This window comes from Zalophus californianus, chromosome 5 (genome assembly GCF_009762305.2).
Source record: "Zalophus californianus isolate mZalCal1 chromosome 5, mZalCal1.pri.v2, whole genome shotgun sequence".
Classification (NCBI taxonomy): domain Eukaryota; kingdom Metazoa; phylum Chordata; class Mammalia; order Carnivora; family Otariidae; genus Zalophus; species Zalophus californianus.
Genome location: NC_045599.1, coordinates 33,761,737 through 33,784,814, shown reverse-complemented (window position 1 = coordinate 33,784,814; position 23,078 = coordinate 33,761,737). Strand labels below are relative to the sequence as shown.

Sequence of the window (23,078 nt, the reverse complement as noted above, 5' to 3'; positions counted from 1 at the left end):
TTTAGTAGTTGATACATCTCTAGGAATGCATCCATTTCTTCCAGATTATCTAATTTGCTGGCATAGAGTTGCTCATAATATGTTCTTATAATTGTTTGTATTTCTTTGGTGTTGGTTGTGATCTCTCCTCTTTATTCATGATTTTGTTGATTTGGGTCCTTTTTCTTTTCGTTTTGATACGTCTGGCCAGGGGTTTATCAATCTTGTTAATTCTTTCAAAGAGCCAGCTCCTAGATTTGTTGATCTGTTCTACTGTTCTTTTGGTTTCTATTTCATTGATTTCTGCTCTGATCTTTATTATTTCTCTTCTCCTGCTGGGTTTAGGCTTTATTTGCTGTTCTTTCTCTAGCTCCTTTAGGTGTAGGGTTAGGTTGTGTATTTGAGACTTTCTTGTTTCTTGAGAAAGGCTTGTATTGCTATATACTTTCCTCTCAGGACTGCCTTTGCTGTATCCCAAAGATTTTGAACCGTTGTGTTTTCATTTTCATTGGTTTCCATGAATTTTTTTAATTCTTCTTTAATTTCCTGGTTGACCCATTCATTCTTTAGTAGGATGCTCTTTAGCCCCCATGTATTTGAGTTCTTTCCGACTTTCCTCTTGTGATTGAGTTCTAGTTTCAAAGCATTGTGGTCTGAAAATATGCAGGGAATAATCCCAATCTTTGGGTACCGGTTGAGACCTGATTTGTGACCTACGATGTGATCTATTCTGGAGAATGTTCCATGGGCACAGGAGAAGAATGTGTATTCCATTGCTTTGGGATGGAATGTTCTGAATATGTCTGTGAAGTCCATTTGGTCCAGTGTGTCATTTAAAGTCTTTATTTCCTTGTTGATCTTTTGCTTAGATGATCTGTCCATCTCAGTCAGGGGGGTGTTAAAGTCCCCCACTATTATTGTATTGTTGTCAATGTGTTTCTTTGCTTTTGTTATTAATTGCCTTATATAATTGGCTGCTCCCATGTTAGGGGCATAGATATTTACAATTGTTAGATCTTCTTGTTGGATAGACCCTTTAAGTAGGATATAGTGTCCTTCTTCATCTCTTATTACAGTGTTTGTTTTAAAATCTAATTTGTCTGTAGAAGGATTGCCACCCCAGCTTTCTTTTGGTGTCCATTAGCATGGTAAATGGTTTTCCACCCCCTCACTTTCAATCTGGGGGTGTCTTTGGGTTTAAAATGAGTCTCTTGCAGACAGCATATCGATGGGTCTTGTTTTTTAATCCAATCTGATAGCCTGTGTCTTTTGATTGGGGCATTTAGCCCATTTACATTCAGGGTAACTATTGAAAGATAGGAATTTAGTGCCATTGTATTGCCTGTAAGGTGACGGTTACTGTATATTGTCTGTGTTCCTTTCGGGTCTATGCTGCTTTTAGGCTCTTTGCTTAGAGGACCCCTTTCAATATTTCTTGGAGGGCTGGTTTCGTGTTTGCAAATTCCTTTAGTTTTTGTTTGTCCTGGAAGCTTTTTATCTCTCCTTCTATTTTCAATGACAACCTAGCTGGATATAGCATTCTTGGCTGCATGTTTTTCCCATTTAGTGCTCTGAAGATATCATGCCAGTCCTTTCTGGCCTGCCAGGTCTCTGTGGATAGGTCTGTTGCCAATCTAATGTTTCTACCATTATAGGTTACATATCTCTTCTCCCAAGCTGCTTTCAGGATTTTCTCTTTGTCTCTGAGACTCGTAAGTTTTACTATTAGATGTCAGGGTGTTGACCTTTTATTATTGATTTTGAGAGGGGTTCTCTGTGCCTCCTGGATTTTGATGCCTGTTTCCTTCCCCACATTAGGGAAGTTCTCTGCTATAATTTGCTCCAATATACCTTCTGCCCCTCTCTCTCTTTCTTCTTCTGGGATCCCAATTCTAATGTTGTTTCATCTTATCGTATCACTTATCTCTCGAATTCTGCCCTCGTGATCCAGTAGTTGTTTATCTCTCTTTTTCTCAGCTTCTTTATTTTCCATCATTTGGTCTTCTATATCGCTGATTCTCTCTTCGGCCTCATTTATCCTAGCAGTTAGTGCCCCCATTTTTGATTGCACCTCATTAATAGCCTTTTTGATTTCGACTTGGTTAGATTTTAGTTCTTTTATTTCTCCAGAAAGGGTTTCTCTAATAACTTCCATGCTTTTTTCAAGCCCAGCTAGTATCTTTAAAATCATGATTCTGAACTCTAGGTCCGACATCACACTAATGTCCGTATTGAGTAGGTCCCTGACTGACGGTACTACCTCTTGTTCTTTTTGCTGAGGTGATTTTTTTCATCTTGTCATTTTGTCCAGAGGAGAACAGATGAATGAGAGAACAAAATGCTAACAGGGTAACAACGTCCCCAGCAAATATACTCTAAACAAATCAGAAAAGACCTGAAACCAGAGGAAAAGAAAGGGAAAGAAAGAAAAAAGAAAGAGGAAAAAAAAGAAAAAGAGAAAAACAAACAAAAACAGAACAAAACAAAAAAAACAGAATATGATCAAATATGATCAGGCTGGTGTATAGATCAGTGCCATACACTAGATTTTGTGTGTATTTTGGTCTGTTAGAAGAAAGTGCCTCCTAAAATTTTAAAGAAAGACTTATATATGTATAAAATAAGGGTTGATATGATGAAGGGATGGAATATGACTGTAAAGATGAAAATTATAAAAAATTTTTAAAAAGGAATTGATCAGAAGGTGTTTGAAAAAATAAAGAGGATTAAAAAAAAAAAGGAAAGAAAGAAAAAAAAGGGGGAGAGAATGTGATCAGGCAGGAGATTGGAACAAAGCCATACACTAGAGATTTAGGGTATATTTTGATCTGTTAGAAGAAACTGTATCTCAAAATTTTAAAGAGAGAACAACTTATACATATATGCCAAAAATAAGGATAAGTACTATGAAGGGATAGAATATGACTCTAGAAATGAAAAATAAAAATGGTTTTTAAAAAAAGGGGTTGATAAGATGTTGGTTGAAAAAGGGAAAAAAATTAAAAAAAAACAGTTAAAAAAATAAACTTTGAAAGACTAATGAATCATGGTAAAAAAGCCATGAATTCTATGTGCAGTATTCCCCTAGCACTGGAGTTCTGCCATTCTCATTGATCGGTAAACTTGGTCTTGGCTGGCTGTTCATGCTGATCTTCTGGGGGAGGGGCCTGTTGCCGTGGTTCCCAAATGTCTTTGCCTGAGGTGGAATTGCCCCACCCTTGCCCCTCTGGGCTAAGTAATCTGCTCAGGTTTGCTCTCGGGAGCTTTTGTTCCCTGCAAGCTCTCGGTACAGCTTTGGAGGAGGAGAGTGAAAATGGTGGCCTCCCAATCTCCACCCCAGAGGAGCCGAGAACTCGGGCCCGCTCCTCAGTGCGCCCCCAGAGAAAAGCAGTCAGTCACTCCCGTCTCCCCGGTCTCCGGCCGCACTCCGTGCTCACCCGGCCTGTGACCGAGCCTTTCTATCTCTGGCACCCGACCCTGTGTGGAGTCTCCAAACCCAGCAGATCCCTGCGGTGCGCTCCCGCGCTGCTCCTCCCAGGGGAGGAAGGGGAGTCTCCCCGGAATGAAATGTTCAGCCTAGTGCTTGGAACATCACAGTGTTTCATAAATGCTAACAATTATTATACTATGAATATACTATGAAATATACTATGAAAACGGGAACTTCTCTATAGTTCTGATTACTCCTTCAAACAAATGTAAGCCTAAATGACTCCTAAAAGGGAACCCATGTACACTGTTGGTGGGAATGTACATTACTATTGCCACTGTGGAAAATAGTATAGAGGTTCCTAAAAAAATGAAAATAGGGCATTCTGGATGGCTCAATTGGTTAAGTGTACAACTCTTGATTTCACCTCAGATCATGATCTCAGGGTCATGGGATCCAGCCCCAGGTCGGGCTCCACACTTAGCCAGGAGTCTGCTTGAGATTCTCTCTCTCCCTCTTTCTTGTCCCCTTCCTCCTGCTTGCTCACACTCTCTCTTTCATAAGTGTTTTGTAGTATCTAGAGTATAGATCCTTTACCTCCTTGGTTAAGTTTATTCCTAGGTATCTTATGGTTTTTGGTGCTATTGTAAATGGAATTGATTCCTTAACATCTCTTTCTTCAGTCACATTATTAGTGTATAGAAATGCAACTGATTTCTGTGCATTGATTTTGTATCCTGCCATGTTGCTGAATTACTGTATGAGTTCTAGCAATTTTGGGGTGGAGTCTTTTGGGTTTTTCCACAAAAGTATCATGTCATCTGCGAAGAGAGAAAGTTTGACTTCTTCTTTACCAATTTGAATGCCTTTTATTTCTTTTTGTTGTCTGATTGCTGAGGCTAGGACTTCCAGTACTATGTTGAACAATAATGGTGAGAGTGGGCATCCCTGTCATGTTCCTGACCTTAAGAGAAAAGCTCTCAGTTTTTCCCCATTGAGAATGATATTCGCTGTGGGGTTTTCATAGATGGCTTTTATGATATTGATGTACGTTCCCTCTATGCCTATACTTTGAAGAGTTTTAATCAGGAAAGGATACTGTATTTTGTCAAATGTGTTTTTTTCTGTATCAATTGAGAGAATCATATGGTTCTTGTCTTTTCTTTTATTAATGTGCTCTGTCATGTTGATTGATTTCCAAATGTTGAACCACCCTTGCACCCCAGGAATAAATCCCACCTGGTCGTGGTAAATAATCCTTTTTTATTTTTAAGATTTTATTTATTTGACAGAGAGAGACACAGCAAGAGAGGAAACACAAGCAAGGGGAGTGGGAGAGGGAGGAGCAGGCTTCCTGCTGAGCAGGGATCCCAATGCGGGGCTTGATCCCAGGACCCTGGGATCATGACCTGAGCCAAAGGCAGACGTTTAATGACTGAGCCACCCAGGCGCCCTGTGAATAATCCTTTTAATGTAATGGATCTTATTGGCTAGGAACTTGTTGAGTATTTTGGCATCCGTGTTGATCAGGAATATGGGTCTGTAATTCTCCTTTTGTCTGGTTTTGGGATCAGGATAATGCTGGCCTCATAGAACGAGTTTGGAAGTTTTCTTTCTGTTTCTATTTTCCAAAACAGCTTAAGTGGAATAGGTATTATTTCGTCTTTAAATGTTTGGTAGAATTCCCTTGGGAAGCCATCTGGCCACGCTGGACTTTTGTTTTTTGGGAGGTTTTTGATTACTGCTTCAATTTCCTTACTGGTTATTGGTCTGTTCAGATTGTCTATTTCTTCCTGTTTCAGTCTTGGTAGTTTATAAGTTTCCAGGAATACATCCATTTCTTCAGATTACTTAGTTGGTTGGCATATAGTTGCTGGTAATAATTTCTAATAATTGTTTCTATATCCTTGGTATTAGTCATGATCTTTCACCTTGCATTCATGATTATATTGATTTGGGTCTTTTCCCTTCAATGCATTTTAAAAATTCCCTTTACACTTCCTCCTTGACACATACATAATTAGATGTCTATTATTTAGGTTTAAAGTGTTTTGGAAATTTTCATCTTATCTTTCTATTATTGATTTATAGTTTGCTTTTATTGTGGTTGCAGAGCACCTTCTGTATCATTTTAATTACTTTAAAATTTGCTGAGGATTGTTTTATGGCCCAGGATATAATCTAGCTTGGTATATGTTCTGTGAGCACTTGGAAAGAGTATAATTCTGTTCTTTTTGGTTGAGTGTTCTATAAATGTCTATTGGATCCTATTGGCTGATGGTATTGTTGAATTCTTGCTGAGTTTTTCTACTTCTTGTCAATGGTCGAGAGAGGTGTCGAGGTCTCCAAACTACAGCTGTGAATTTGTCTATTTCTCCTTTCAGTTCTATCAGTTTTTGGTTCACATATTTTGTAGCTCTGTTGTTTCATATATGTATATTTAGGATCACTATGTCTTCTTAATGAACTGACTTTCTTATCACTATATTATGTTCCTTCCTGCCTCTGGTAATTCTCTTTCTCTGAAATCTCAGGTATTAATATGGCCATACCTGCTTTCTTTTATTTACGTATTTATGATATGTCTTTTCCCATCCTTTTACTTTCAACTAGCCTGTATTGTTATATTTGAAGTGAATTTATTACAGACAGTATATAACTGAAGTAATGTTTTTTTAATCCATTCTGCCAACTTCTGTCTTTAACTGGTGTATTTCGATCATTTACATTTAACGTAATTATTCATAAGCTAGGGCTTAAGTCTGCCATTTTATTTTTTTTTAATGTTTATTTATTTTAGAGGGAGAGTGAGAGAGCCTGCACACACGAGCAGGGGGAGGGGCAGAAGGAGAGGGAGAGAGTATCTCAAGCAGACTCCTGGCTGAGCACAGAGTCCAACATGGGCTCAATCTTAGGATCCTGAGATCATGACCTGAGGCAAAATCAAGAGTCAGACGCCAACTGAGCCACCCGGGCAACCCTGCCATTTTATTTTTTGTTTTCTATTTAATTGTTTTTTGTTTGTTTTCCTTTTCTCTATCTTTCTGTAGGTTATTTGACCACTTTTATAAATTTTGATTTTGATTTATCTATAGTGTTTCTGAGTATATTGCTTTATAAGGCTTTTTAGTGGCTGCTTTAAGTATTATATATAGATAACTTCTCACAGTCTACTGGTGTCATCATTTCACCTGTTTGAATGAAGTATAGAAATCTTACCTCCCTCTGTGTCTCTTTACTCTCTCTTGTTTATAATATTGTCTTGGTTATTCCCTCTATATACATTCAGAACCACATCAGGCAGTATTATCATTTTTTTAACATAATTTAGAAAACTCAAGAGGAGAAGAAAGTCTATAGTATTCACCCATTTTTTACTCACTGTGCTCGTTCTTCCTTCCTGATATTCCAAGATTCCTTTTTAAATTATTTCCTATCTGTTTAGAGAACTTCTCTTAGCCATTCTTTCAGGGTCAGTCTGCTGATGACAGAGTCTTTAATCTTTCTTCACCTGAGAATGTCTTGATGTCTTCTTTATTCCTGAAGGATATTTTAATGATATGGGATACTGGGTTGACAGTTCTTTTCTTTCAGCCACTGAAAACATTGTGTTACTTGCTTCTAGCCCCCATCATTTCTGATGAAAAATCCCCTATTATTCAAATTGTTTTCCCTATAGGTCATGTGTCATTTTTCTTTAGCTGCTTTCAAGACTTTTTGTCTTAATTTTAGAAGTTTGGTTACAGTGTATCTTGGTGTGGATTTCTTTGGGTTTTTCTTATTTGGAGTCTGCTCAGCTTTTTAAATATCCACGTTTATATCTTTGCCAAATTTGAGTAGTTTTTCAGTCTATCCCTTTGAGTACCTCTATCTTCCTTCTCCTTTCCTTTTAGGACTCCAATGACACAAATATTATATGTTTTGTTATTTTCCCATACATGTCTGAAGCTCGGTGCATTTATTTTTCAGTATATTTTCTTTCTTGTTCAGATTGGGTAATTTCTATTGTTCTTTATTCACATTAACTGATTCTTTTGTCTCTTTCCTCCATTCTACTGTTCAGCTTATCCACTAAGCTTTTTATTTTGGCTATTGTATATCTCGTTCTAAACTTTCCATTTGGTTCTTCTTCATAATTTTTTATTTCTCTATTGAAACTTTCTTTTCTTTAAATTTTATTAAATTTTTTATTATTATGTTCAGTTAGCCAACATATAGTACATCATTAGTTTTTGATGTAGTGTTCAATGATTCATTAGTTGTGTATTAAAATGTTAGTTCCAATATAGTTAACATACTGTGCTATATTACTCTCAGGTGTACAATATAGTGATTCAACAATTCTCTACATTACTCAGTGGTCATCTTGTAAGTGTACTCTTTAATCCCCATTTCCTGTTTCACCTATCTGCCTGCCTATATCCCCTCTGGTAACTGTCAGTTTGTTCTCTATAGTTAGGAGTCTGATGGGGCACCTGGGTGGCTCGGTTGAGCGTCTGACTCTTGATTTTGGTTCCAGTCATGGTCTTGGGGGTCATGGGATGGAGCCCCACGTTGGGCTCATGCTCAGTGCAAAGTCTTCTTGTCCCTCTCTCTCTCGATCTATTCCTCCCCCTCTGCGCCTCCCCCAACTCGCAGACAAGCTCTCTCTCAAATAAATAGATGAATAAAATTTTTTTAAAAAGACTCTATTTCTTGGGTTGTATTTCTTCTTTTTCTCTTCCTTTGCTTTGTTTCTTAAATTCCACATATGAATGAAATCATATGGTACTTGTCTTTCTCTGACTGACTTATTTCACTTAGCCTTATACTCTCTAGCTCCATCCATGTTGTTGAAAATGGCAAGATTTCATTCTTTATATGGCTGAATAATATTCCATTGTGTACATGTGTGTATACACACACACACATATATGTCACATAATATATGTATCACCTCTTCTTTATCTATTCATCTATTGATGGACACTTGGGCTGCTTCCATAATTTGGCTATAAATAATGCTGTAAATATGCTGTAATAAACATAGGGATGCATATATCCTTTTGAATTAGTGTTGTTGTATTATTTGGGTAAATGCCCAGTAGTGCAGTTACTGGATCATAGGGTAATTCTATTTTTAATTTTTTGAGGAACCTCCATTCTGTTTTCCACGGTACCTACACCAGTTTGCATTCTCACCAACAGTGCATGAGGGTTCCTTTTTCTCCACATCCTTGCCAATACTTGTTATTTCTTGTGTTTTTGATTTTAGTTATTCTGAAAGGTGTGAGGTGATATCTCATTGTGGGTTTGATTTGCATTTTCTTGATGGTGAGTAATGAGCATCTTTTCATGTGTCTGTTAGCCATCTGAATGTCTTCTTTGGAGAAATGTCTGTTCATGTCTCCTGCCCATTTTTTTTTTTACTTTAAATTTTTTATTGTTATGTTAATCACCGTACATTACACCATTAGTTTTTGATGTAGTGTTCCATGATTCATTGTGCATAACACCCAGCGCTCCACACAGAATGTGCCCTCTTTAATACCCATCACCAGGCTAACCCATCCCCCCACCCTCCTGCCCATTTTTTTAATTGGATTATTTGGTTTTGGGTGTTGAGCTGTATAAGTTCTTTATATATATATTGGATACTAACCCTTTACTGGATATGTCATTTGCAAATGTCTTCTCTCATTCAGTTGGGAGTCCATTAGTTTTGTTGATTGTTTCCTTTGCTGTGCAGAAACTTTTTATTTTGATGTAGTCCCAATCATTTATTTTTGCTTTATTTTTCCCTTGCCTCAGGAGATACATCTAGAAAAATATTGCTATTGCTGATGTCAGAGAAATTACTGCCTGTGTCCTCTTCTAGGATTTTTATGATTTCGGGTCTTACATTTATGTCTTTAATCCATTTTGAGTTTATTTTTGTGTATGGTGTAAGAAAGTGGTCCAGTTTCATTCTTTTGCATACAGCTGTCCAGTTTTCCCAACACCATTTGTTAAAGAGACTGTCATTTTACCATTGCATATTCTTGCCTCTTTTGTCTAAGATTAATTGACCCACAATCATGGGTTTGTTTCTGGGCTCTCTTTCCTGTTCTATTGATTTACATGTCTATTTTTGTGCCAGTACCATACTGTTTTGATTACTACAGCTTTGCAGTATAACTTGAAATCTGGAATTGTGGTAATTCCTGCTTTGCTTTGCTTTTTCAAGATTGTTTTGGCTATTCAGGGTCTTTTGTGGTTCTATGCAAATTTTAGGATCATTTGTTCTAGTTTTGTGGAAAATGCTTTTGGCATTTTGATAGGGATTGCATTAAATTTGTAGATGGCTTTGGGTAGTATGGACATTTTAACAATATTTGTTCTTCTAATCCATGAGCATGGAATTTGTGTTTCTCATAACTTCAGAAATATTTTGGCAGAGGTTTTGCAATCTTTTTTTTTCATGAACCAGATAGACCCATTCTAGCTTCTGGCTGTAAGCAGTAACTCTGGCTTTTATTCTCCATCTTGTATGGAGAATTTTTCTTTTTCCTGATAGCCCATAAGAGCCAAACTTATGGCAACCAATGCCAGCTTCCCACCCTAGAGCTCAGAAATGCAAGGGTTTCATCCTTGTTCACTATTTTATGTTTGTTCCATTTTTGTTTTATATTTTCTAATTTTTATTTTAAATTTTTATCTATTTTTTTCTGTGTTCATATGAGCAGAGCACATGGTGCACAGAAGCATAAACTTACTTCACGAGCTTAACAGAAAACTGTGTTTTTACTTTTTATTATTTTGTTTCAGTGTTATATAAACACAACCAATACTTTAATGATATTATTTTTACAGTGTTACATAAATTTGTAAACAAAGTTAAATTTTTGGTTGAAGAGCCTGTGTTTGATTAGTCGCATACGTTGAGGACATTCAACTGTATGGAAAAAAGACCTTTAAGAGGCACCTGGGATAAGCATCTGCCTTCAGCTCTGGTCATGATCTCAGAGTCTTGGGATGGAGCCCTGCCTTGGGATCCCTGCTCAGTGAGGAGTCTGCTTCTCCCTCTCCCTCTTCCCCTCTGTCTGCTTGTGCACTCTCTCACTCTCTATCTCTCAAGTAAATAAATAAAATCTTAAAGAAAAGAAAATAGACCTCTATAGGGGAGACTTACATGGATGAATTCTGCTTCCACAAATGAGACAAATTCACCTTTTTTTTTTGAGAGAGAGAGAGAGTGGGTAGAGGGCAGAGGGAGAGGGAGAGAAAGAATCTCAAGCAGACTCCACACCCAGAGCCCTACATGGGGCTGGATCTCAGAACCTGAGATCACAACCTGAGCCAAAATCAAGAGTCTGATGCCTAACCAACTGAGCCACCCAGGCATCCCAAGACAAATTCATCTTTAAATTATACACAACTAAATAATGATTGAACATTACATCAAAAACTTATGATGTACTGTATATTGGCTAATTGAATTTAAATTAAAAAAAAAGAAATCAACAACAACAAAATACAGACACATGACAGAGAAAGCAATGTATTTACTTATTTTTAGGAGAATTAAATAAAACCAGACAGACCAATTCCATTTCTTATATATCTGTATGTCTAATTTCACATATAAATCTGTTTTAACTGACATCTCTATTATACATAGCTTATAAATATATAAACATGCCTGCATAATAAAATTTAAATTTTTCAAACTTTAGTATCCATTTAATAGTTTTATAATTAGAATGGAAATTTTAAATCAGGTTAATGTAATTTTCATTTAAAGCTAAAACATCATGGGGCACCTGGGTGGCTCAGTCATTAGGCATCTGCCTTCGGCTCAGGTCATGATCCCAGGGTCCTAGGATCGAGCCCCGCATCGGGCTCCCTGCTCCGCAGGAAGCCTGTTTCTCCCTCTCCCATTCCCCCTGTTTGTGTTCCCTCTCTCGCTGTGTCTCTCTCTGTCAAATAAATAAATAAAATCTTTAAAAAAAGGTTAAAACATCATTATGAAAAACCTTAATAAGATTTAAGAAACTTATTTAAGATAATATAGCATAGGTTATAAAGAAATACTTATTTTGGTCAAAATGTGTTCTATGTGGATAATTCCAGTCTTAAAAAATCTACTTTTCATCCCAAATAAAAGGTTTTGCTGAACAACAAAATAAATAATGATAACATGGGATTATAACCCAAATAATAAAGTATATTTCCATGAGTTTATATATAAAGAAATAACTACATATTGAACAAATGGAGGAGAAATGAAAAGTTTTTCTTCAATTAGTTAATGTAAAAGGAATCAGGGAAATAGAAAATTACCATTTGAATGCCACAGTGTTAATTGCCATACGAAATACCCAGTAACGGATCCTAAAATTAGTGGGCAAGAGTTTAAGCAGAAACATGATATTTACATAGTTTCAAAGTATCTCTTTCCAAGTATTTATTAATCACAAAGAAAAAATAGTAACTTTACAATGGAGAAACTTGACAGATATTATCTCAGCTAAGTGATGGAGATTAATACCACCTTAACACTATTGAACTATATACTTAAAAATGTTTAACATGGTAAATTTTATGTTGTTTTTAACCACAGTTTTTTTAAAAGATTAATATTACTGCTCAATAGGACACAGTGACATCATGTTCTCCCAATAATGATGCACAGAGAAGATACAATATCATTTCTGTGGTTTTCTTCCCAATAATGCATAACATCAATCTAATCTAAAGAAGACAAATACAATCTCAAATTGAGGGACATGTTTGCTAACTAAACTTATTATGGTAACCATTTCACAATACATGTAAGTCAAGTCATTATGCCATACACCTTGAAATTACACAGTGCTATATGTCAGTTATATTTCAATAAAACTGAAAAATTTGAAAAAATCAAATCTGGTAATATCTGAAAATGTATCTTTTCTTAAGGCTACTTAATTGGTATTCATGATCACTTTTTTCCTTAATATCTTTTTATTTTATAGTTGTGTGTTAGCACTTGTTAACTACAGTAAGCCTAATTTATTTTTTCCCTCATCTACCTTTCATTCCCCACATTCAAATAACTGCTTTCTGATAAGGAATGGAATAGACTTCTGTGTAAAAGAGAGATTTGAGACTTGCCTAAGGCCCTAAACAGCCATTAAGAAATCACCGGTAACTTAATTTTGGAAAACATTCCTGAACTGAATCTCTTTAGTCTTATATCTGCCCTTATTCACCTTCTCAAATAAGTCAATCCTTTTTTTTTCTTTACCTTTCCTTTCACCTGATTATCTATGAGAACCACCATTCACCAGGCATTTGCATTGTTATGAACGATGGCATGCAAGACATTGAGTCAAAGATGATCTCCACATACCGAGAGGCAAAGATCTAAAATTTCTGAGTGATGATAAAATATATTTCTGCTTCTCAAATCTAATTGCTTCCTGATGCATCAAAACCAGAACCTAGTTTTTGTCCTTATACATGTGTAACTGTCTGCTGGAAAATAATTTAAAGGCAACAGGATATCTCTATGGAACTAAGAATTTCCAGGGCCAGGACTAATGAACTTTTGGGGGAGACATAAATAATGGCTACAAACAGCTCATGAGTAAGAGCTACATACAGTTGTCAGGTACTTGGCCATGGTCCTCTGACCCCCGAGACCTATTCCTATCAGAATCTGGTGGTAAATTGGAGCCAGCCTCTGTTTTTGCCTCTCCAGTGCCATGGGGGTAGGGGAAGTTGGGCATAAAGCGCTTAAGAAACCGAAACTCACTATTGCTGGTGCCAGTGGCTGAGCACATTTCATAGGGACAGGGCTGAGATAACGATCCATTGGCCCTTCCTTGTACCAGGTTGTTAGGGAAATTACAGTCATCATAGAAATGCTCTTGAACTGTGAACTTTTCTCTATATTTAACCTTCTGGTAGATGTGTATAACAAAGATCACTGTGACAGAAAGGAGAAATAGAAAGGAAAGCACAGCCAGAGAAATGACCAAATATTTAGTGGATGGATTTACCCTTGTAGGATTCTTGGAAGGATCCCGGAACTGCAGATAGGGTTCAGAAAAACCATCTACCAGCAAGATGTTGAGTGAGGCAGTAGTGGAAAGAGCTGGTTGGCCATGATCCTGAACAAGAATGATCAGTTTCTGAATCATGGGGTCTCTCTCAGATATCTGCCGCAATGTACGGATTTCCCCATTTTCTTGTTGAACAGAGAATAACCCAGGGTCAGTGGCCTTAAGGAGATGATATGAAAGCCAAGAATTCTGACCTGAGTCACCATCCACAGCCACTACCTTGGTCACCAGGTAGCCTGCATCTGCAGACTTGGGCACCAGGTCATTGCAGGGCAAGGTGCCATTCTGCAGTGGGTGCAAGATCATTGGGCGGTTGTCATTGTCATCCAGAACAACCACTCTTACAGTAACCTGGCTACTCAGTGACAGGAAGCCCCCATCAGTTGCCTTTACCACAAACTGAAAATTTTGAATGGCCTCATAATCCATGGTTCTCAGTGCATAGAGCTTCCCGTTGTCTGAATTTATGGAGATGTAAGCAAAGACTGATAAATCTCCACTTTGTGGAGGCAGCAGAGTATATGTTACTTGGGCATTCTCACCCAAATCTAGATCCTCAGCATGAACTTTGCCAATAAAAATTGCTGGGCTGTTGTTTTCTCGAACAGTCAAAATGTAGGAGTCTTCCTGAAATATTGGGGGATTGTCATTAATGTCAGATATTAACACCTCAATCACAGTTTCTGTGAACAGACTGGGTGGCCCAGTATCCATGGCAACGACGGTGATATTGTAGCCTGAAACCTCTTCCCGATCCAAGCCTCTGTCAGTAACCAGTGAGTAAGAATTCCGGAAAGTTGGTTTGACTGCAAAAGGAAGGTCTTCTCTGAGGAAGCAGGTGATTTTTCCTCCCACCCGAACGTCCCTGTCTCGAATAGAGAAAAGGGCCACTACGGTTTGTAGTGGGGAGTCCTCAGGGAGAGGGCTGGACACAGAGGAGACTGTCACCTCAGGGGGATTGTCATTAACATCCACCACTTCCACCAGGACTTTGCTGTGGGCAGAGAGGCCCCCTCCGTCTGTGGCTTGAATGTCAATATCGTATGTTTCAACCGCTTCAAAATCTAAGGGCCCTCTCAGTCGAACCTCTCCAGTGTGAGAATCAATCTGAAACGTCTGGAGAATTGCTTCTGGGTTTTGAGCTAAGGAATAAGTTATTTCCTTGTTGGAGCCCTCGTCCAGGTCTGTGGCACTCACAGTGGCCACCAGTGAACCATTGGCGCTATTTTCTGGTACCTGAGCGCGGTACACCAGCCTAGAGAACTGAGGCACGTGGTCATTGACGTCCAGAACCTCCACGTGGATGTGGGCGATGCCAGACTTGGGTGGGGACCCGCCGTCCACCGCCGTAATTGTCAAGTTGACTTCAGGTTGCTCCTCTCTGTCCAGGGGCTTATCCAGGACCAACTCGGCATATTTGGGCCCATGGCTGCGAAAGCGGGTATGCAGGTGGAAATACGCGTTGGGGCTCAAGGTGTAGTTTTGAAGACCATTGAGGCCCACGTCCAGATCCTGGGCGCTCTGCAGAGGAAAACGTGAACCCAGGGGTGTGCTCTCCGGAATCTTTAAAAGCGGCTCCTTGTTCAGGAAAATCGGGGCATTGTCATTGATATCAAATACCCTGACCTCGACACGAAAGGACTGCAGCGGCTCCACCAGGACTATTTCAAAGTGCAGAACACATGGGTCCGCTTTGCCGCACAGTGACTCCCTATCCAGTTTCTCCTTCACGAACAGATCCCCTGTCTTGCGGTGGAGCCGGAAATGCAGTTTGTTGCTTTCAGAAACCAGCCGCGCCCCGCGCGCAGCCAGCTTCCCTACCTCCAGCCCCAGGTCCTTAGCCACATTAGCCACAAACGAACCGCTCTCCATCTCTTCCGCCACTGAATAGCGGATGGTGGCCGCACTCCCCATAGATATGCACAACAAAAAGAGAAGAGACCCTACTTGCCTGCTCTGCAGGGGTTTTCTGTGCGCCGCCGCCATCCGTTCTCGCACGCGCACTGTCTGCAGCAACCACCACCTGTTGCGGATAAACTTCACTTTTCCGCCCGCAGGTTCCTGCAACTGCTGCGCTCAGCTTGGCTCGTCTCTAACCGCAGCGCCACCAAGGGCTTGCCGCGCCCGGTAAGCTGTTTTGCACTTGAACGAAAATTTGCATTGAGCAACTCAACTCCCCAGTCTATCCAGTGTATTAATAGGTATGTTCTCATTCCGGAGATTAGGTAGAGGATGAAAGTTGTTACTAAAGCAACGGCTGACTCGCCCTTTAAGTCCCTTTCAGAAAAAAAGTCCTTGGGAATTAAGAAGCCAATGAGGATACTCACTCAAGCTGAAGCTTACTCAATCTGTGAGCCGGCTGGGGCCTCTGCAGCAACCCGCGAACAGCGAGGAGTAAACAAGCTACTTTGCATACTCCACACAGTCCGCCCTGAGATCAGGGGAAAGGCAGAAAGATCCTGGAGCCAAATGGATGGCGGCGAGGGGCGGGGAATTGGAGAAAGTGATCAGCAGGAAAAAGAAAGGGGCAGACAGATGTTTCCTTCAGGAACCTGGTGTCCAGTAGGTACATTGATAGGGTAACTGGCCAACTAGGCTCTCGATTTGCACGAATCCATTTCTTTCCCAGAACTCTCAAAACGCCCAGGAAGCAGTTGGCTTGGCACTTAAGATTATGATGGCAGTAATATTTACTGGGTATGATTTCTATATAGTGCTGGTACACTGTTGTTTACCCGTATTATTTAATCCTTGCAACAACTCTATGAAACACACATTAGTATTTCTTTTTTTACAGACAAAGAAACTGAGACTGGATATGTTACCGTCACTCTCCCAAGACCTAGTGAATAAGTATTAGAGAAGGAATTCAATTTAATTTTGTCTGACTCCAGAGTCTATGCTGTTAATCAGTATATTATTCTGTTTCCCAGATAACATGGTGGATAAATGAAATGAAGATGTTTGGCTTTGGATTTGAAAGGAAATAAGAGACTACTTACATATATTGAAAGTAACCTGATAGAAATTTGGGAGATATTTGTTCAGAGTTTCTTTTACAATCATAGGATCACAGAAGGTTTAAGAATGATAAGCCACCTCAAAAAAGATGGATCTCTCAATCTCCATTACAAATCTTAACATTTGGCTTAAGCGTGCATCCCTAAACAGCTTAATTTTGTCTCTTTAAAAAACTGTATATCAAAGTATATACAATAAAGTGTATGGAAGGTAATATTTTTTACTCTGGTAAAAAAACACATAACATTTATAGTGGGTAATCTTTTGAATCTAGTTTCTTTCCTTCATTATTTAGCTCAATGTTGTGTTTAGTTCTCATTCATCCGTTCCATTCCTGTGTAGAATTCCAGAGTATTGTCAATACCCTTGGGCCACAGAGCATCAGGAACACACCTGTAGTTAAACAGAGTTGTATTTTCTGACTTATTGGAGCAAGGGAGACTGCACACCCCAGAGAATCATAAGACATCTCAGTAGGAGGTTAGAAAGGACTTAGGGTATTTAATTTTGTGCAAGGTGATTTGGGGGGGGGGTGTGAAGCAGAACTTTGCTCTGGATGGGATGCTGTCAGAAATGGAGTTGATACTATGGTTGGGTGTACTAATAATTCTTAAGTAGAAGGTAAGAGAAAGGAGGAAGTAAAGCTGTGACTGGCAAACAAGCTGTGACTGACATATCAGCCAGGATAGAGAGATATTGGATCACTGTTTGTGGATTGGACAGTGTTCTTTTTTGTCCATGTTTAGACGTGATTATGGTGTGCTCTTTGATCCATCACAGTCACAGACTGGCCTTGTCTAATGTTGGTGTTCTATGAAATTGTTTTTGTTCAAGCTGGCCCAGCTTGGAGTATCAGGTCAGCTGCTAGCTGTCAGATACTGCTTTTGTCTTTTTCAGTATGAATATAGCAAAACTCATTTACCCATTCTGTTGGGAACTGCTACTGTTCATAGCAGTATGCCCTTGTATATGTCACATGTACACATATTTTGGATGAGGGGGCAGATACTCAGTGGAGGCACTGGTGTCATGCGGTATGTTCTTCTCCACTTTCCTTCCTATTGCCAAACTGCTAAGAGGTTGTACCAATTTATACTCTGATCAGCAGTGTAACCTCCAGTTGTTCAAATTCTTACCAACACCTAGCATTACTCATCTTTTTAAAGTTTAACCATTCTTACTATCTCAGGGTGCATTTCTCTGATGATTAATTATTGATGAGGTAGGACACTGTTTAATTTATCTTTAGTCACCTGGTTATCCTTTGGGTGGGGGGAGGGTTGTTCAGGTCTCTTGCCCATTTTTTTCCATTGGATCATTTACCTTTTTTCTACTGATTTGTAGCTCTTCATATATTCTGAATAGGAGTCCTGAATATCATAAGTGAGAGAATGAGACATGTTTATCTTAAGTCAATATATGTCAACAGAGTTTTTTTTTAAGATTTTATTTATTTACTTGACAGAGACAGAGACAGCGAGAGCGGGAACACAAGCAGGGGGAGTGGGAGAGGGAGAAGCAGGCTTCCCACTGAGCAGGGAGCCCGATGTGGGACTCAATCCCAGGACTCTGGGATCATGACCTGAGCAGAAGGCAGCCACTTAACGACTGAGCCACCCAGGCCCCCTGTCTACAGAATTTTTGATTAAAAATGAGGTATTTCTCCCAGTGATTCACACATTATGCAGAAGTTTACGGCATCTTAGGGACTCTTTAAAAATTGAGGTACAATTGACCTATAACATTGTATTAGTTTCAGGTGTACAACATAATGATTCGGTATTTGTATATATTATGAAATGATCACCAGAGTAAGTCTAGTTAGCATCTATGACCACATGGAGTTGCAATATTTTTTCTTGTGATGAGAACTTTTTAAAATCTATTTTAATTCCAGTATGGTTAACAGTGGTATAGCAGTTTCGGGTATACTCATCACAACACGTGCACTCCTTAGTCCCCATCGCCGATTTCACTCATCTCTCCACCCACCTGCCCTGATAAGAACTTTTAAGATCTGTTCTCTTAGCAATTTTCAAATATACAATACAATGTTGTTAACTACAGGCACCACTGAGAAAGTCTTAATACAATCAATTTTCAAATAATTCATCCCAAAGCCATAAATTTTAAATACAAAAAAATAATTTATATTTTTTAGGACTCCCAGTTTGTGGCAATTTGTTACGGCAGTCCTAGAAACTAATACACAGAATAAACTAAGTTGTGGCTTGAAATGTGCTATAATAATTGGGCTTGCCCTCTTGCTTTTCTGCCACCTTGATAAGAACACTCTCTGTATAGCTCACTGACCCAAGGATGAGTATGCAGCCTGCCTACTGAAGTCAAGCACAGCTGATCTCAGCCTAAATCTGCTGACCCCCATATGCATGAGTGGTAATTAATGTTTTGAGCTACTAAGTTTTGAGGTGTTTTGTTACACTGTTTCATGTGACAATAGCTGACGGATACAATACGTAAACATTTAATTTTATTATGAGTTAATTGCAGGCATTATGACATATCATCCCTAAATATCTCAACATGTACCTCTTAGGAACAGGGGCATTCTCCCACATAACTTCAAAATACAATTATCAGGGCGCCTGGGTGGCTCAGTTGGTTGGGCGACTGCCTTCGGCTCAGGTCATGATCCTGAAGAACCGGGATTGAGTCCCGCATCAGGCTCCCTGCTTGGCAGGGAGTCTGCTTCTCCCTCTGACCCTCCCCCCTCTCATGTGCTCTCTCTCTCTCTCTCATTCTCGCTCTCTCAAATAAACAAATAAATAAAATCTTTAAAAAATACAATTATCATACTCAGGAAATTTAACATGACTACAATACTAATACGTAATATATATTCCATATTCTAACTTCCTCAGTTGTTCCAATATTGCCTTTTGTGGTTGTTTTTAAAAACCCAGAACACAATCTAGGATTGCACACTGCATTTAATTGTCATGTTTTCTCAGTTTTCCTTTAAACTGCAACAGTTTAGAGAAAGCATTTTTTTAAAAGATTTTATTTATTTATTTGAGAGAGAGAAAGAGAGAGCACAGAGGGAGAGTGAGAGAGAGAAGCAGGCGGGAGAGAAGCAGGGAGTCTGCTTCTCTCCCTCCCTTGGCCTGCCACTTCCACTGCTTGTGCTTTCTCTGTCAAATAAATAAATAAAATATTTAAAAAAAAAAAAAAGAGGGGCACCTGGGTGGCTCAGTCAGTTAAGTGTCTGCCTTTGGCTCAGGTCCTGATCCCAGGGTCCTGGGATTGAGTCCCATGTCAGGCTCTCTACTCAGTGGGGAGTCTGCTTCTCCTCTCCCTCTGCCTGGTGCTCCCCCTGCTTGAGCTCTCTTTCTCTCTGTGTCAAATAAATAAATAAATAAATAAATCTTAAAAAAATCATTTTACAGCATATTCCTCATTTGGAATTTTTATTGTGTCTTCATGATTAGATTCAGATGAAATATTTTTACACAAATACCACACAGGTGATCTTGTATCCTTTTCAATGCATTACATCAGGAGGTATATAATGTCATTTATCCCATTACGGGTGATATTAAGTTTGATCATTTGGTTATAAAACAGCTTACATCAAATTTCTCAATTGGAAAGGTACCTTTTTAATTCTTTTCATAATTAATTAGTTATCTGTGGAGAGATGATTCAAAACTATGTGAATATGCTGTTTCCAAAACAATTACTGTTTCCCAACATCCTTGGGTGATAGTTGCCTGAATTAGTACATACCTGTACTTATATCTTATAAGTGTGTGTAAACACAAATACTTACATATATGTAATCATAGTACTTATATTTTCAATTCATTAACACAGGTTTCTTCCTTTCCACCCCCAACTCATATTTATACTAGCCTTGTACCAAAGTGAGAATCTTTGCTTCCCAACACTAGCAATATATTTATTTATTACCTAAATCTTAAATTATATGGTACTTTTATCATAAGATCCAACGATCGCTCTCCCTGTTATTTACCCAAAGGAGATGAAAACTTATGTCCATGCAAAGCTCTGCACACAGATGTTTAGAAGAGCTCTATTCATAATTGCTAAAACTTGGAAGAAACCAAGATGTCCTTTAGTTATGTCTTTGGTTGCTTCCAAGTTTGCTCAGTAATGAATTATGTTCAGGCTTTTGTGTTGACATGTTTTCAACTCCTTTGGGTATATACCAAGGAGCATGATTGTTGGATCATATGGTAAAGAGAATGTATAGTTTTGTAAGAAACTGCCAAACTACCTTCCAAAGTGGTTGTACTATTTTGCATTCCCACAAACAATGAATAAGAGTCCCTGTTGTTCCATGTGTTCATCAGCATTTGGTGTTTTCAGTGTTGTGGATTTTGGTCATTATAATAGGTACGTAGTAGTATCTCATTGTTGTTTTAATTTGTATTTTCTTGATGACATACGATGTGGAGCATCTTTTCGTATGTTTATTGGCAAATAAACATCTTTATGTTATATAGGTGAAGTGTCCATTAAGATTTTTGACTCATTCTTTAGCTGGGTTGTTTGTTTTCTTATTGCTGAGTTTTACAAATTTTTTATATATTTTGAATATATATGAACCATGGTCATTTATCAGATATGTCTCTTGCAAATATTTTCTCCCAATTTGTGCCTTGTGTTTTTGTTCTCTTGAAAGTGTCTTTCGCGGATGAGAAATTTTTAATTTAATTTAATTTTTAAAATATTTATCTATTCATTTGAGAGGGGGAGAGAGAGAGGGCAGAAGGGGAGAGAGAGAGTGAGAGAGACAAAGAGAGAGGCAGGAGAGAGAGAGAGAGAGAATCCTGAAGCAGGCTCCCCACTGAGCAAGGAGCCTGACGCAGCACTTGATCCCAAGATCCTGAGATCACCACCCGAGCCAAAACCAAGAATAGGATGTCCAACTGACTGAGCCACCAAGGAACCCTGAAATTTTTTATTTTAATGAAGTTGAGCTAATCAGTTATTTCTTTCATGGGCCATACATTTGGTATTATATCTAAAAATTTATCTCCACAGCCAAGATCATCTAGATTTCCTCCTATGTTATCTTCTACATGTATTATAATTTTGTGTTTATATTTAGGTCTTTTTTCCTTTTTTTTTTTTTTGAGAGAGAGAGAGAGAAAGCACATGCATGCATGGGTAGGGAGGGGCAGAGAGAGAGGGAGAAAGAGAATCCTAAGCAGGCTCCACACTCAGCACAGAGCCTGATGTGGGGCTTGATCTCACGACCCCAAGATCATGATCTGAGCTGAAATTAAGAGTCAGAAGCTCAACCAACTGAGCCACCCAGGTGCCCCCCTTTTTCCTTTTCTGAGATAATTTTTGTGAAGGGTATAAGGTTTATGTCTAGATTCTTTTTATTTTTCAGCATGTGTTGCAGAACCATTTGTTGAAAAGATTGTTTTTTCCATTGCATTGCCTTTGCTCCTTTGTCAAAGATCAGTTGATGATTTTTTAAAAAAGATTTCACTTATTTATCTATTTTAGAGAGAGAGAGTTACATGCAAGTCGGTGGGGGGGGGAGGAGCAGAGGGAGAGGGACAAGCAGACTCTGTGCTGAGCGCAGAACCTGACGAAGGCTGATACCCTGACACCAAGGCCATGACCGGAACTGAAACCAAGAGTCAGACACCCAACCAACTGACCCACCCAGGCACCCCAGTTGACTTTTTAAAAAAGATTTTATTTATTTATTTGACGGGGGTGGGGACACACGCAGGAGGAGGGGCAGGCAAAGGGAGAGGGAGAAGCATGTTCCCCATGGAGCAAGGAGCCCAATGTGGGGCTCGATCCCAGTACCCTGGGATCATGACCTGAGCTGAAGGCAGACGCCTAACCAACTGAGCCACCCAGGCGCCTCCAGTTGACTTTTTTAAAAAAGATTTTATTATTTATTTATTTATTTATTTAGAGCATGAGCAAGGGGATGGGCCGAGGGAGAGGTGGAGAATCTCAAGCCGACTCTGCCCTGAGCATGGAGCCCCAGGCAGGGCTCGATCCCACAACTCTGAGATCATGACCTGAGTCAAAATCAAGAATTGGGAGGCTTAACCAGCTAAGCCACCCAGGCGCTCCCCAGCTGACTATTTTTATGTGGGTGTATTTCTGGGCTCTTTATTTGTCATTTTTTTTTTTGCCAATACCACTGTGTCTTGATTACCGTAGCTTTATAATAAGTCTTGAACTTAGCCAATGTCAGTCCTCTGACTTTGTTCTTTTTCAATATTGCATTGACTCTTCTGGGTCTTTAACCTCTCCATATAAATTTAGAATCAGTTTGTCAATATCCACAGAATATCCTGCTGCGATTTTTATTGGGATTATATTAACTATACATCAAGTTGGGAAGGACTGACATCTTGACAATATTGAGTCTTCTTATCCATCAACATCCATTAACATGCCCATCTCCATTTATTTAGTTTGATTTCTTTTGTCAGAATTTTATAGTTTTTCTCATATAGATCTTGTACATATTTTGTTAGACTTATACCTAAGTGTTCCATTTTTGGGGGGTGCTAATGTAGGTGGTATTGTGTTTTTAATTTAATTTAATTTTATTTTTA

At 38.9% G+C, this 23,078-nt stretch overlaps 1 protein-coding gene across 1 annotated transcript; it reads right to left on the bottom strand.

The window, feature by feature from the left end:
- Nucleotides 1–13,005: 13,005 nt before the first annotated feature.
- Nucleotides 13,006–15,462, bottom strand: PCDHB1 (protocadherin beta 1). The gene has a single exon (XM_027606366.2). It carries the CDS (start codon nucleotides 15,460–15,462, stop codon nucleotides 13,006–13,008), a length of 2,457 nt encoding a protein of 818 aa, XP_027462167.1.
- Between the last annotated feature and the right edge of the window lie 7,616 nt (nucleotides 15,463–23,078).